Source organism: Vipera ursinii, assembly GCF_947247035.1.
Source record: "Vipera ursinii genome assembly, chromosome: 6".
Lineage (NCBI taxonomy): Eukaryota > Metazoa > Chordata > Lepidosauria > Squamata > Viperidae > Vipera > Vipera ursinii.
Window position 1 is genome coordinate 75,518,539 of NC_139515.1, and position 13,794 is coordinate 75,532,332.

At 42.0% G+C, this 13,794-nt stretch overlaps 1 protein-coding gene across 1 annotated transcript in view; it reads left to right on the plus strand.

The window, feature by feature from the left end:
- WNT5B (Wnt family member 5B) overlaps positions 1-13,794 on the plus strand; it is a 134,452-nt gene that overhangs the window by 115,384 nt on the left and 5,274 nt on the right. The window contains exon 4 of the mRNA XM_083366819.1: positions 8,046-8,338. Within this exon, the coding sequence (XP_083222945.1) occupies positions 8,046-8,338 (293 nt within the window). The remainder of the gene's footprint in view (positions 1-8,045; positions 8,339-13,794) is intronic.

The window sequence follows — 13,794 nt, forward strand, 5'->3', positions numbered from 1 at the left end:
GCGGTAAAAGGGCGGCATTTCTTTAGGGTCTATTAGGGGCTGTAGAGTGATGTTGGGCAGAGTTAACACCAGTAGCAGGTGGAGTCAGAGCCAGAAGATGAGCCCACCATATGCTTTTTTTTGTTCTTTCCTGCTGAGCAGGGATCAGATTGCTCCTGGTGGAGGGCTGAACTCAGTGGACCACACAGTTTAGGAGCCCCCCAAACTCTTCAGCTCATCATCACCTTCCTTCCTTCCTTCCTTCCTTCCTTCCTTCCTTCCTTCCTTTCTCTTTCTCTTTCTCTTTCTCTTTCTCTTTCTCTTTCTCTTTCTCTTTCTTTCTCTCTCTCTCTCTCTCTCTTTCTCTTTCTCTTATTTGTAATTTAATATTGCTTTAATAGTACTATGTCAAGTCCCATTCACCATTGGAGGTCAATATTGACTACTTTGGAGAATCCTGGTTTAGCAACTGGGCTGAAGGCCACACAAATTAAGACTGAGACATAGTGTGCAATGGGTTGAACTAAAACTTGACAATTACTGTTAAAAGCAAAATCTCCTCCCCCTCAAAAATTGGCTTATTTACCAACATTCAAGTCATCCTGCTTAGCTTCTGAGCCAAACAAATTTACTACTCTTCTGTTAAAATATGCATCTTTCCCCTTTTGTCACTATTGGCATCTGCACATCCCATACTTACTTGTGTGTCTGATGGATTAATTCAGAAGTAACTCTTGAGGGGAGGTCACATAGAGTCACAAGAAGCCTGCCCAGACCCTGTCCATGTTCCCTGTTTCGTAAAGGACTACAGATTTACTCTGTTACATGCACGAAATTAAATGTAGTTAGTCTCATTAATAGTTTTCTTCAACAGCTTTCCCGCAGTTACATATTCTCTACTGTAAAGGTTGCATGCTTGCATTCTGCTGAGTCCTTTGGGGGGGGGGGAAATCCATGCTCTTAGAGCCCCAAGTTGGCAGGGACACCCATTTTTCCCTCTTTCTTCTCCACACCCACTGCCATTTTTTCTCTCCCTGAACTAGTATGCACATCACGCTTAGCTTTATTGTGGCTTAGTTCGTTTTTTGTGTAAAGCATTGTGTAAACCCAGCTGTTATGGTTTATAAACCACGTTGGAGCAATCCCTGCCCTTGGTGTGATATGTGAACTCAGCTTTTCTCTTTTGGACATCCCATTCCCCCCTCCACCTCATCCCCATTGTTCTTTTTTTTTACTTCCTTCCCACCCAGCACGATGCTGGAGAAGAAACAAATTGCTCTTTCCAGAGATCTGTACTAATTGTTTGCAGAGGGCTTTTGAAATTAGTTTGAGGATGAAATTAGACCGCTTGCCCACTCTTGCTCTGTTTGGCTGTTCTACCTGCTTAATTGCTATAAGAACATAAATCTTCAGAAGAACTTTGCTGCATCAGATTGTTGACCTGATTGCTTTTGTCTGCATTCTCCTCCTAGCAGTGGCCATCTGGGAAACTGATGGTACATCTCCTTCCCAGTTGATGATCCCTCAGAGTCAGCTATTTTGAGGCTTATGGTCACTTCATGAGCACCTGCTTGATAGGAATCTCTGAACCGAAGTTTCAGGGATCACTGAAATGTTCTTTGGAATAGATTTCAAACAACCTGCCTCCAGAAGCTGTGAATGCTCCAACACTGGAAGTTTTTAAGAAGAGACTGGACAGCCATTTGTCCAAAATGTTATAGGGTTTCCTGCCTGAGCAGGGGGTTGGACTAGATGACCTCCAAGGTCCCTTCCAACATGATGATGATGATTTAATTTAATTTAATTTATTAATATTTCTATACCGCCCTTCTCCCGGAGGACTCAGGGCGGTGTACAGGGCAAGAATAAAACACAGAAATTTACAAAAACTAAAAAATAATTAAATACATGCCCGATTAAAATACAATTGATACATAGTAAAAACCCCAATAAAAAATGATAAAAAACCCCACCAATCCCCCCTCAGGCCAGGCCGGCTTGCTCGAACAAGTATGTTTTCAGATCGCGGCGAAAGGAGCGCAGATCGGGTGCCGTCTGGAGCTCAACCGGTAACTGGTTCCATAGCTCCGGGGCGCCCACAGAGAAGGATCTCCCCCTGGGGGCCACCAGTCGACATTCTCTGACCGGTGGCACCCTGAGGAGGCCCTCTCTGTGGGAACGCACAGGGCGCAGGGAGCTTGATGCCGGCAGCAGATGTTCCCTGAGGTACTCCGGCCCCATGCCATGGAGGGCTTTGAACACCATTACTAGCACCTTGAATCTCACCCGGAAGACAACTGGCAACCAATGCAGCTCACGGAGCAGAGGTGTCACATGGGAGTATCGGGAGACTCCCAACACAACTCTCGCGGCTGCATTCTGTACCAGTTGGAGCCTCCGGGTGGTCCTCAAGGGAAGCCCCATGTAGAGAGCGTTGCAGTAGTCTAGACGAGAGGTCACGAGCGCGTGAGTGACCGTGCATAAATCATCCCGGCTTAGATAGGGCCGCAACTGGCGCACCAGGCGAACCTGGGCAAAAGCCCCCCTAGTCACAGCCACCATGTGATCTTCCAAGGTAAGCCGTGATGATGATGATGATGATGATGATTATTATTATTATTATTATTATTATTATTATTATTATTATTATTATTATTATTTTATTGTTGTTAGCCGCCCTGAGTCCTTCGGGAGATAGGGCGGCATATAAATCCCAAAAATAAATAAATAAATAAATATTATTATTTATTTTTTACTCGAGACTGTGAGGAATTAGATGACGCAACAGCAGTCACAATAAAACCACAAGATGGAAGCAGGTAGTTTTATGTGTTTTAGCTGTTCTAGGAGTTCTTGTTTGACCAGACATGTTTAATGATGCCAATAGCTGAACAGATGCATGCAACATTGATTGAAATAGTGCCCGTGTCATTCTTTCTAAAACAAATCCAGTAAGAATTCCTATATGTCCCCTCCAAAAAAAAGAAAAGAAAAAGAAAAGAAAGAATATAAGGGAATGGCTGTTCTAATGGAATCAAGAAGCTGCCAGTCTCTTTACTGCCTATTCGCCCCATACGTTTGAAAATCTCGACTTCTTAGGAGGATAATTTGAGAGGTTGCCTTCTTACGGTTCTATAAGTTAGTAAGTGAGAGGATCCTATAGTAGGTGCCCTGAAAGTTCAGAATACAGGTAGTCCTCGACTTACGACCACAATTGACCCCAACATTTCTGTTGCTAAGTGAAACATCTGTGAAGTGAATTTTGTTCCATTTTTACGACCTTTGTTGCCACGGTAATTGTTAAGTTAGTATCATGGTGGTTAAGTGAATCTGGCTTCCCCGGTGACTTTGCTTGTCAAAAGGTCACAGAAGGTGATCACATGACCCCAGAACACTGTAACCATCATAAATATGAGTCTGATGCCAAGCGTCCAAATTTTGATCACATTACCACGAGGATGCTAGCAATGATTGTAAGTGTGAAAAAGGGCCATAAGTCACTTTTTTTCCCACTGCCATTGTAATTTCGAACCGTCGCTAAATAAACTGTTGTACGTCAAAGACTATCTGTACATAATAAAAAAATCTTTGCTAATTATGGCTGTTTCAATACATTATTGTGGAGGCATCTCTATGCACTAAAAGAACATATTCTGAGACGTATTTAAAGTTAGCTGGTGGGGTGGATTCAAAGTACTTGTAAGATGCTTGTTAATTGCAGTTACTGGGAGTGAAATGTGGTGCATCTGGGCAGGATGGGAATAGCCAGGATTTATATCAGGCTGAGCATGCTGATATCAGATAGATTACAAATTATGAAGAAAACACACAAGTGAGGGATCTGGTTTAAGAAACATATTTCTGTAAGCTGGAGAGAGAAACTATGAAGAGATGAACCACAGTGGAATTGAATGCATTGATTTTTTTCCCCCACTCAAGTTCCACTGTTATTTAACAAGAACAGGTTCAGTTTCCCGGCCTGAAACTTACAGGGTTTCTCTAGGCCAGGGGTGTCAAACTGCCAGTCCACGGGCGGGTTTCATCATATGGAAGCCGCACCCACTCCATTGCCGGCAATGCAAAAAAAGTTGTGATATGTCACATGATGTGGCGAGTTTGACACCTGTGCTCTAGGCAGTCATACCCTAACTATATATCAGCTAACCACTCAGGGTTCCTGTGAGGATAGAATATGAAGGAGAGAACATTGCACATAATATTGAATAAAATATATCCATGAAATAGTACTGAATATTAAAAAAAAACCCTAGTCTAAGCCGGATCCCCCTTCCTCACTTTTTTGTGATTATGGAAAATATGGCTTTAAGTTGATCGAGTTGTGGCTGGCCCACTTAGCTTAGTTGCATGTGCATCTGAGGGAATCACTAAATATCAGGAGGGTAAGAATATATTTATTCTGTGTAAAGGATTAGCTTTGTAAGGTTATTGAGAAAGACCTTACCTATGCCATTTTTTTTCCAGTCATCTGGGCAATCTGTCAAGTAAGTAGAGCTTTTTCCTACTACTGTATAGTTTTCTTTTTGTCTTCATGGGGCTGGTTGGGAATCTCTTAGTCTTGCTTCAATCACTGAAACCTATTATCTATGTTTGTTGGCAGTGGGTTTTCTGAGTTCTAGCTATCCTAACTAGCACCGCTAATGTGAAGTTTGATAGGAGCTTCAACATCAAATTTCATATTCTTGCAGTGCATCTATAACTTAGTTGAGATTGTGGTTACAGTAGGTGCCAATTTGTTATACCTGTTAAAGATAATTATCAGTTATTTTGTATACACGGTTACAATCTGACAGCAATAGCAATTAGACTTATATACCGCTTCACAGTGCTTGATAGCCCTCTCTAAGCGGTTTACAGATTCAGCATATTGCCCCCCCCAACAATCCGGGTCCTCATTTTACTGACCTCAGAAGGATGGAAGGCGGAGTCAACCTTGTAAGATTCGAACTGCCAAACTGATCCTAATGTAATATTTTCAACCCAGCAACTGGAAATCACATGTTAGAAATAGTTTGCCAGATTAGTGTATTGGATAAACCATAATTGTCTGAAGGTATTATAAGCTACAGTTGACTAAATTCACACAAGGTAATAAACCAAAGCTAAATAAATTAGAATGATAATGTGAATGAAGTGGAATAATTCTCCACAGTTATCTACAAGGGATAGGCAGTTATTGAAATATTTCTTCTATATGGATTCAGCGGGTTACAATGCTAGACAACCTTGGGTGATCTCAAAAGCTAAGCAGGTCTACCATAATATAGCACTTGGATTGGAATCCCAGAATTGAACATTGTGGCATTCAGAGACCAGTCAACGCAGGGTGTCCCAAATATGCCTGTCTGCCTACGCAGAGTTTATTGTATTTATACAGTTTTAACAAGCAGGAAATTACGCACAGCAAAAGCATTGTTTATTGGTGTTCTCCCTAGTCAATCTTAGAGAATATCCGAACATCCCAAACCAGGGCAGAGTCTTCCTTATCTAGCTGGTTCCTGGCAGTCCTTGGCAAGGCTAATTGGAATGAGCTCAGAGACATGTGGATAACAGAATACTGGGGCAGGCGGTTTTCTGCGCACAGTCCCTTCATATCCTTGACCTCCATCTCTACAGAACATCAGAAGTGAAAGTAAAAAAAAACTATCTTGGATATATCTGTGTCTGTAATACTGCCAAGAAGATTGAACTGCTGCAGTCACTAAGAGTCAAACACAACTTGAGGGCATCTTTTCCATTTTAAAGAAAAAATAATATAATTCTTCATTTGGAGCTTCCGACCTGGATCAGTCATGACATTTGCTTATAGCTACTGGCAGTTTCCGATTTCTGCCTATTCCATCTGCATCATGTAACAAAACCTGAAAGATAAAATTCTAACATCCTCCTCCCATATTGTACAATCCATAAGCAAAATAAATTGGCACAAGGAACTCTTATTCCTGAGAGCAGAGCTTCCTTGGATGCTAGAGAATTTTATTATACCTTTTTGCCATCTTGGAAATCTTTTGGTTCCCCCAAATCAATTGGTAACTCCTTCCTGTCTGTAGCTGGTTCATTTTTGACTCCCAACCACAGCTTTTTAGAAACAAAGCACCAAGGTTGCAATAGAACAGGACTCCTGCTTTCTCTCCTAATTTCTAACTTTCCCTTGCCTCTATACACTCTTGACTCCATAATCCTGAAAGAAATCTGAAAATAGAAAGCAACTTTTCTTCAGCTGTTAACATTAAATAGTGGAGATTTTGTAGATTGTTATTAGTTATGCAGTCACACCCCTCAAGATATAAATGTGAGTTGGAATCTTCTAACATCTCCTCCTCTCTCTCCCTCTCTCTCTCTCTCACACACACACACAAACACACAATACACAGGATTCAGAAAGATATTTTTATCCATTCAGCATTCCTGAAAGACAGGTTAAATTGTGAATGATTTGCCCCTTATTATCTATGAATGTTGCTGCTGAGCCAGGTGTTATATCTACCAGTAATGCTCTCCAATTAATTGCAACCTTTTCATATTGTATCATATTGCTTTCATTAGCGCAATCCTATACACTATACACTTACTGTTTGGGAGGAAGTTCCATGGAACATACTGGGCCTATTCCTACATCATCTTTTGGAAGTTAGTCTCATTCTAGTATGGAAAAATTGCACTGCTTTGGCTGAAACATGTCCATCATCAGCCTTGTTTCCCACTCATAAATTTTCATTTTTTCTAATCTCTTTAAGTACTAATGAAAATGTTTTTGTCTTATATAGTTATCTAAGTAGTTTTTAGGGACGCGGTGGCTCAGTGGGTTAGGACGCTGAGCTTGTCGATCAGAAGGTCGGCAGTTTGGCGGGTCGAATCCTGAGTGCCGCGTAGCAAAGTGAGCGCTTGTTACTCGTCCCAGCTTCTGCCCACCTAGCAGTTCAAAATCACGTAAAAATGCAAGTAGAAAAATAGGGACCACTATGGTGGGAAGGTAACAGCGTTGCGTGTGCCTTTGGCGTCTAGTCATGCCGGCCACATGACCACGGAGACATCCTCAGACAAGCGCTGGCTCTTTGGCTTATAAAACGGAGATGAGCACCGGCCCCTAGAGTCGGAAACGACTAGCACGCATGTGCAGGGGAACCTTTACCTTTAAGTAATTTTTATCATTATTTCAACTCCAATTCAGTCATTTGTTTTATTCAGGGGAAAGGTCATCTCAATTCATTTATCTCTTTGATAGTCACAATCCCCCAAAGTCTGAGTGTGGATGTCTTTTCAGAGAGGAACGGTGCCGTGATAATACTCTAAGGATTGGTGGATGTAACAGATGGTACCTTTCTTTTCAGAGTACCAGTCTAACTGTTGTTAGCTGATGTTTATCCAGGAACACAAAACCAAGGAGAACTGAAGGTTGTTCTGGTATTGGAAGAAACTGAAGAAATTATGGGAGGAGAGATGAAATATGTTTGAGCTATAAGTGACATGTGGAATTTGATAGAACAATCTTCCCAATCTGACTCCTTCCAGTTGTTTTAAATCTAGAATTCCCTGTCCAAAATGGTATAGTCCTCAACTTACAACCATAATTGAGCTCAACTTTTCTGTTGCTAATTTGGTTATTTGTTAAGTGAGTTTTGCCCCATTTTATGACCTTTCTTGCCACAGTTGTTAAGTGAATCACTGCAATTACTAAGTTAGTAACACGGTGGTTAAGTGAATCTGGCTTTCCAATTGACTTTGCTTGTCAGAAGGTGGCAAAAACTGTTCAAGTGACCACAGGACATTGCAACTGTCATAAATGTGAATCGGTTGCCCAACCGTCTGAATTTTGATCATTGTGACCGCGGGGATGGTGCAACTGTCATATGTGTGAAAAATGGGCAGGTCACCATTCAGTGCCGAACAGTCACTAAATGAAGTGTTGTTAGTCAAGCTCTATTTAGAATATATTTGTAATTTCTACAAATCTAGAGGGGCCCACATTGAGAAAGGCTATGTTTCAAGTAGAGACCAAAAGGACCACTAACTTTTGTGACTTTGATGATCTCTTCTCTTTCCCTCAGGTAGCCGAGAAACTGCCTTCGCGTATGCTGTCAGTGCCGCAGGAGTTGTGAACGCCATCAGCCGCGCCTGCCGTGAAGGAGAGCTCTCCACTTGCGGCTGCAGCCGGACAGCCCGACCCAAGGACCTGCCCCGGGACTGGCTTTGGGGTGGGTGTGGGGACAATGTGGAATATGGCTACCGGTTTGCCAAAGAGTTTGTGGATGCCAGAGAAAGGGAGAGGAACTATGCCAAGGGATCAGAAGAGCAGGCCCGTATACTCATGAACCTACAGAACAACGAGGCAGGGCGCCGGGTAAGATAATTTTAATTCTCTTCTGTTTCTCCGTAGATTAACTTTCCCACCTCTGTGCTCCTAGATGTATTTTACTAAAATTCCCTTTGGCCCATCCATTAAGGCCACTGAATGCTATGGCTTATTCCATTGTTATCTTTTCATTGGTTATTTTAGGAGAGGAAAGAAAAAGATTTAGGAAGCTGTTTGTTCCAGGTCCCCTCATCCCAGCCCATGGGGAGGAAGTTATGCGTTTAAGTTTTAAGGGAGGCTAAAACATGTGAAGAATGGTTGCAGGAATTGGGTATGGGTAGTCTAATGAGAAGAAGAACTAGGAGTGACATGATAGCAGTGTTCCAATATTTGAAGGGCTGCCACAAAGAAGAGGGGATCAACCTATTCTCCAAAGCACCAGAAGGCAAGACAAGAAACAATGGATGGAAACTAATCAAGGAGAGAAGCAACCTGGAATTAAGGAGAAACTTTCTAACAGTGAGGACAATTAACCCAATGAAACAGCTTGCCTTTTGAAGTTGTGCGGGTGTTTCATCACTGGAGGTTTTTAAGAAGCGTCTTGACATCCACTTGTCTGGAATAGTATAGGGTCCCCTGCTTGGGTGTAGAGTTGAACTATAAAACCTCCGAGGTCCCTTCCAGCTCTATTCTGTAAATAAGTAAAAATCTCAATTGAGAATGCTAGGCTAGGGTTTGCTAAGACTGGCATCTTCAACCCTTTAGCAGCATTTTTGACCCTCGGTATGCTCTCCCTTCTTGTTCTCACCACGCTGCAGAAACTATAGTTTCTGGAATGATGGACAACAAGACTTACTGTCCCATTCTGTTTTCAAGGAAGGTCATCCATCAGGGATTGGAGAAGGGACTGTCTCAGTTATAGACACAATCCTGACCCCCCCATCCCTGCTCCACTGCACTCAGAGCTTCAACGTCTAGCTTTATTGCCCTGTTTGTTTATCTTTGACTGTTATCTCGGCTTGCCCTTTCCTCTCCTCTGTCTCTTTCTCCACTTGATTTCCGTTTCTGCCTTCTTTCCCATTAGCCTGAACCTTAATTGTTCCGAGGGGCTTTTAGGCTTTGGCAGACATGCTGCATTATTTATCCGCACAACATGTAACAGGCCTCCAGCATCGGTCACTCGAATACCATTGAAGCTGAGAAGACGTTTGATTGATAAACTGTACAGTAATTCTTTACAAATTCGCTTGAGATTACATCTCTTACGAGAGAAGAACCCAAAAGGAATCTGAGGTAGAGAGTAACAGAAGGGCTGACAAAAGCAAATCCCTTTGCCAGATCCTTGCAACTTGATACAAAGGGTTGGCTTTTCGAGTGCAAATGTCTTAGCTGCCTCTGGCGCCTCAGCTCTTGATCTATAGCTCAAATATCTTTACTCCCATTTTTGGAAAGAAAATATTATAAAGGAGGAAACCATTTAGCCTTTTATTCACTGACCTCTCTTTTAAGGCAGAGGCACAGAGCCTGAGCATCTAATAAACATACTATTTTGAAGTAAGCCAAACTGATTTCATTCAGATTGTGATCTGAAGTGAATTTAGAATTTATTTTTGTAAATGACCGGCGTGTTTCCGGAAGGATCGGGGCCACTGAACTTCCAGTGGCTTCCATAGCAAACCCAGGGTTCTGCTGCAAAAAAAAAAACCCTGCAGTTTTTAAACAGCGTTAAGTTCATAATTTCCAAATCATAGGAAGTATTAATTAGTTCCACTTTGGTCTCCAATAGTCGGGTTCCCACCTTGAATCTTTATGTTTTAACTGGACATTTAAAAAATGGTTCAAGTAAATTGGAACATGTTAGGAAAAAAGCTGTAAGGACAATTGGAGAACTAGAGACAAAGTTCAGTGGAAAGAAATTGAAGGAACTGGGTTTCTTTAGCTTTGGAAAGAAAAGATTGAGCGGGAGGGCAGATTTCAACTGGATGTCCAGATTTTTGTAAGAGTAAGAGGAAATTTAACTGTGGAACCAATTACCCAGAGAGGTGTTGGGTTTCCACTATATATGTTCCAGTAAAGAGTAGACAGATATCTATTGGAGATGCTTTAATTTACACTCTTGCACGGATCAAGGGGTTGATCTTGGTGACTCAGATAACCTCATCCATTGACAGTAAATTTAATATGCAGTTCTTCGAGCTGCTAGCAGATCGTTCTTCCCCCAACCTCCACTTAGAAGATTAATAGGGTTCATGTCAGTCTTCAAGGTAGACTAGACTAGGAGAGTCATGCAGGCTAATACTACTTTTATTATAAAGTTAAAGTAACAGGATCTTTTTTTTAAATCCCATTTATATCCCGCCCTTCTCTGAAGACTCAGGGCGGCTTACGATCTAAAGCACAATGTGCTTAGCAATAGCCTTCATTCTATGTATATACCTGCTTATTGGGGCTTTCGGCCCCACCCAAGCGGCATTTTTACAAAGTCAGCTTATTGCCCCCAACAATCTGGGTCCTCATTTTACCTACCTCGGAAGGATGGAAGGCTGAGTCAACCTTGAGCCTGGTGGGACTCGAACCTGCACTAATTGCAGGCAGCTGGTGTACTTAAGGAGGCATTAGCCCACTGCTCCACCAAGGCCCTTCCCCCTCCCTTTATTTAAGTGAAAATTAGAGAAGGTATTGTTTGAGCCTTTCCTCGGAGTACAGTTTGATCCCAGACTCAGGTTCCTTTTATCTGATCATTTTCTTGTAGCAGCTTCTCCTCCTGTTCCTCAAGGCCATTTCTTCTGCCCATTATGATGCTCCTTAGTCTTAACATGGGGATCCTGGCTCTCCTTTATACAACACAGGGGCATTTAAAGAGAAGCTCTGCCACCATAACAACTAAGAGTCAGTTTGGTCTAATGCAGGGGTGCTCAAACTTGGCCCTTTATGACTTGTGGACTTCAACTCCCAGAATTCCTCAGCCAGGCATGCTGGCTAAGGAATTCTGGGATTTGAAATCCAAAAGTCATAAAAGGGGCAAGTTTGAAGATCCTTGGTGTAATGGTTAAAGAACCAGGCTAGAAACCAGAAGACTGTGAATTTTAGTCCTGCCTTAAGCATGAAAAGTAGCTGGGTGACCGTGAGCCAGTCATGCTCTCTCTGCCTAATTCACCTGGCATGCTTTTCTGCCTCTTTAAGATCCTTTGAAGAAATATAATATTTTGCCCTTTTAATATTTCCTTCTCTGGTGGGGCTGACCTCCCACGCTACCTAAACGTTTTACGAATCTTGTGCTCACCTCAGTGTAACAAAGAATTAATAACCTGCTGGACCTAACAGGGAAAGCAAAGAAAAACAATTAATGGATGGATCATTCCAGTTTTGAAAAAAGTTTGAATAAGGACCACATTACACATGAAAAATACTGCTATATGCTAATATTGTTGTATGTACTAGAGTTGCTGATTGTAAAATGGCAAGGACATGATGTATTGCACATGCTTGAAGGTCTGAAAGCAAGCAGACAAAGTTAAAAGACCAAGGCTGTAAACAGTACTGAATTAAAATCAATGTATAAGTCCAAGAAGGAAATGCAGCAGTTCAGAGATTGTAAAATAACAATTCCTAGTAATTATCAGCCTCTTGTTGTTGTTAGTTGCAAAGTCGTGTCCGACCCCTCATGACCCCATGGACAATGTTCCTCCAGGCCTTCCTGTCCTCTACCATCTTCTGGAGTCCATTTAGGCTCACCCCTATTGCTTCAGTGACTCCATCCAGCCACCTCATTCTCTGTCGTCCCCTTCTTCTATTGCCCTCAATCTTTCCCAGCATTAGGCTCTTCTCCAGTGAGTTCTTCCTTCTCATTAGATGACCATAGTATTTGAGTTTCAACTTCAGGATCTGGCCTTCTAGTCAGGGTTGATCTCCTCTAAGACTGACCAGTTTGATCGCCTTGTAGTCCAAGGGACTCGCAGGAGTCTTCTCCAGCACCATAGTTCAAAGGCTTCAATTCTTTGACGCTCAGCCTTTTGTATGGTCCAACTTTCACAGCCATGTGCCTTGGATTCGAACTGAGATCATTCTGTCATTTTGGGGATTGTATCCCAGTATTGCTTTTCCTACTCTTTTATTGACTATGAAGGCTACTCCATTTCTTCTGAGGGATTCTTGCCCGCAGTAGTATACCTGATGGTCATCTGAATTAAATTCACCCATTCCTGTCCATTTTAGTTTGCTGATTCCTAAGATGTAGATGTTCAGTCTTGTCATCTCTTGTTTGACCATGTCCAGCTTTCCTTGATTCATGGATCTTACATTCCAGGTTCCTATGGAGAAAAAAATCGGACTTTCCTTTCACCACCAGACACATCCACAGCTGAGCGTCCTTTCGGCTTTGGCCCAGTCGCTTCATTCTTTCTGGCGCTACTAGTACTAGCCCTCTGCTCTTCCCCAGGAGCATATTGGATGCCTTCCGACCTGAGGGGCTCATCTTCCAGCGTCATATCGTTTTGCCTTTTGGTACTGTCCATAGGGTTTTCATGGCAAAGATACTGGAGTGGGTTGCCATTTCCTTCTCCAGTGGATCACGTTTTGTCAGAACTCTCTGTTATGACCTGTCCATCTTGGGTGGCCCTGCACGGCATAGCTCATAGCTTCATTGAATTACGCAAGCCCCTTCGCCACGACAAGGCAGTAATCCATGACGGGGATCAGCCTCTTATAGTCCCTTTAAACCACCTAAAAAGAGGCATCTGGATTAAGGAAAGAACAAAAGGATAGTTGTGAGAATTTTCCTGGAAAGACGTTAAGGAGTTAAACTGCAGCTGAAAATGCCTGGTTTTCAACTACACCTGTTAAACTTGGAAGTGATGTATATTGGGACTTTTCTGCTGGCTAGGAATTTTGGCTGATATGAGCCTAATACATCTGAAAAAGTTCCAAGTCAGGGTTTTTTTTGTTTTTTGTTTTTTGTATCAGTAACCTGAATCCTAGCAACTGAGGATTTTGAAAGAGAGAACAAGAGGTTCTTGAAATGAATCCTGTTTGTAATATTGTAAAATATTTTTTGGTATTTGTCTGCTACTCTTCTGAGTGGGACCCACAGCAAAAGTCTGATGGAAATTTTATTCAAAAGATACAGCCAGAAAACACGATTACTTTTACTAATACTGATAGAGCTTTTGGTTTGAAATCAAAAGAAGAAAAATACAAATGCAGCAGATTTTAGATAGCAAAAGAAAAGGCAAATCAATATCCCAGTGTTTCTGAAAATTTTCAAGCATACCTTTATTGCTTTAGGTAGAGAATGGAGAGTGTCCCAGGCTTCAAAGGTCAAAATGGCCTCTATATTCTGCAGCCTTGGTGGTACAATCTGCCTCTTTTTGTGTGGATTCTTGGTTCCAGCCCATTTCTTATGCTGGATTGGACTAGTTTTATTTCAATCATTTGTTTATTGCTATAAATTGCTTTGAAGACAGTTTTGGTTATTACCATTTTGTTTGGGGTGGACCTAAGCCACA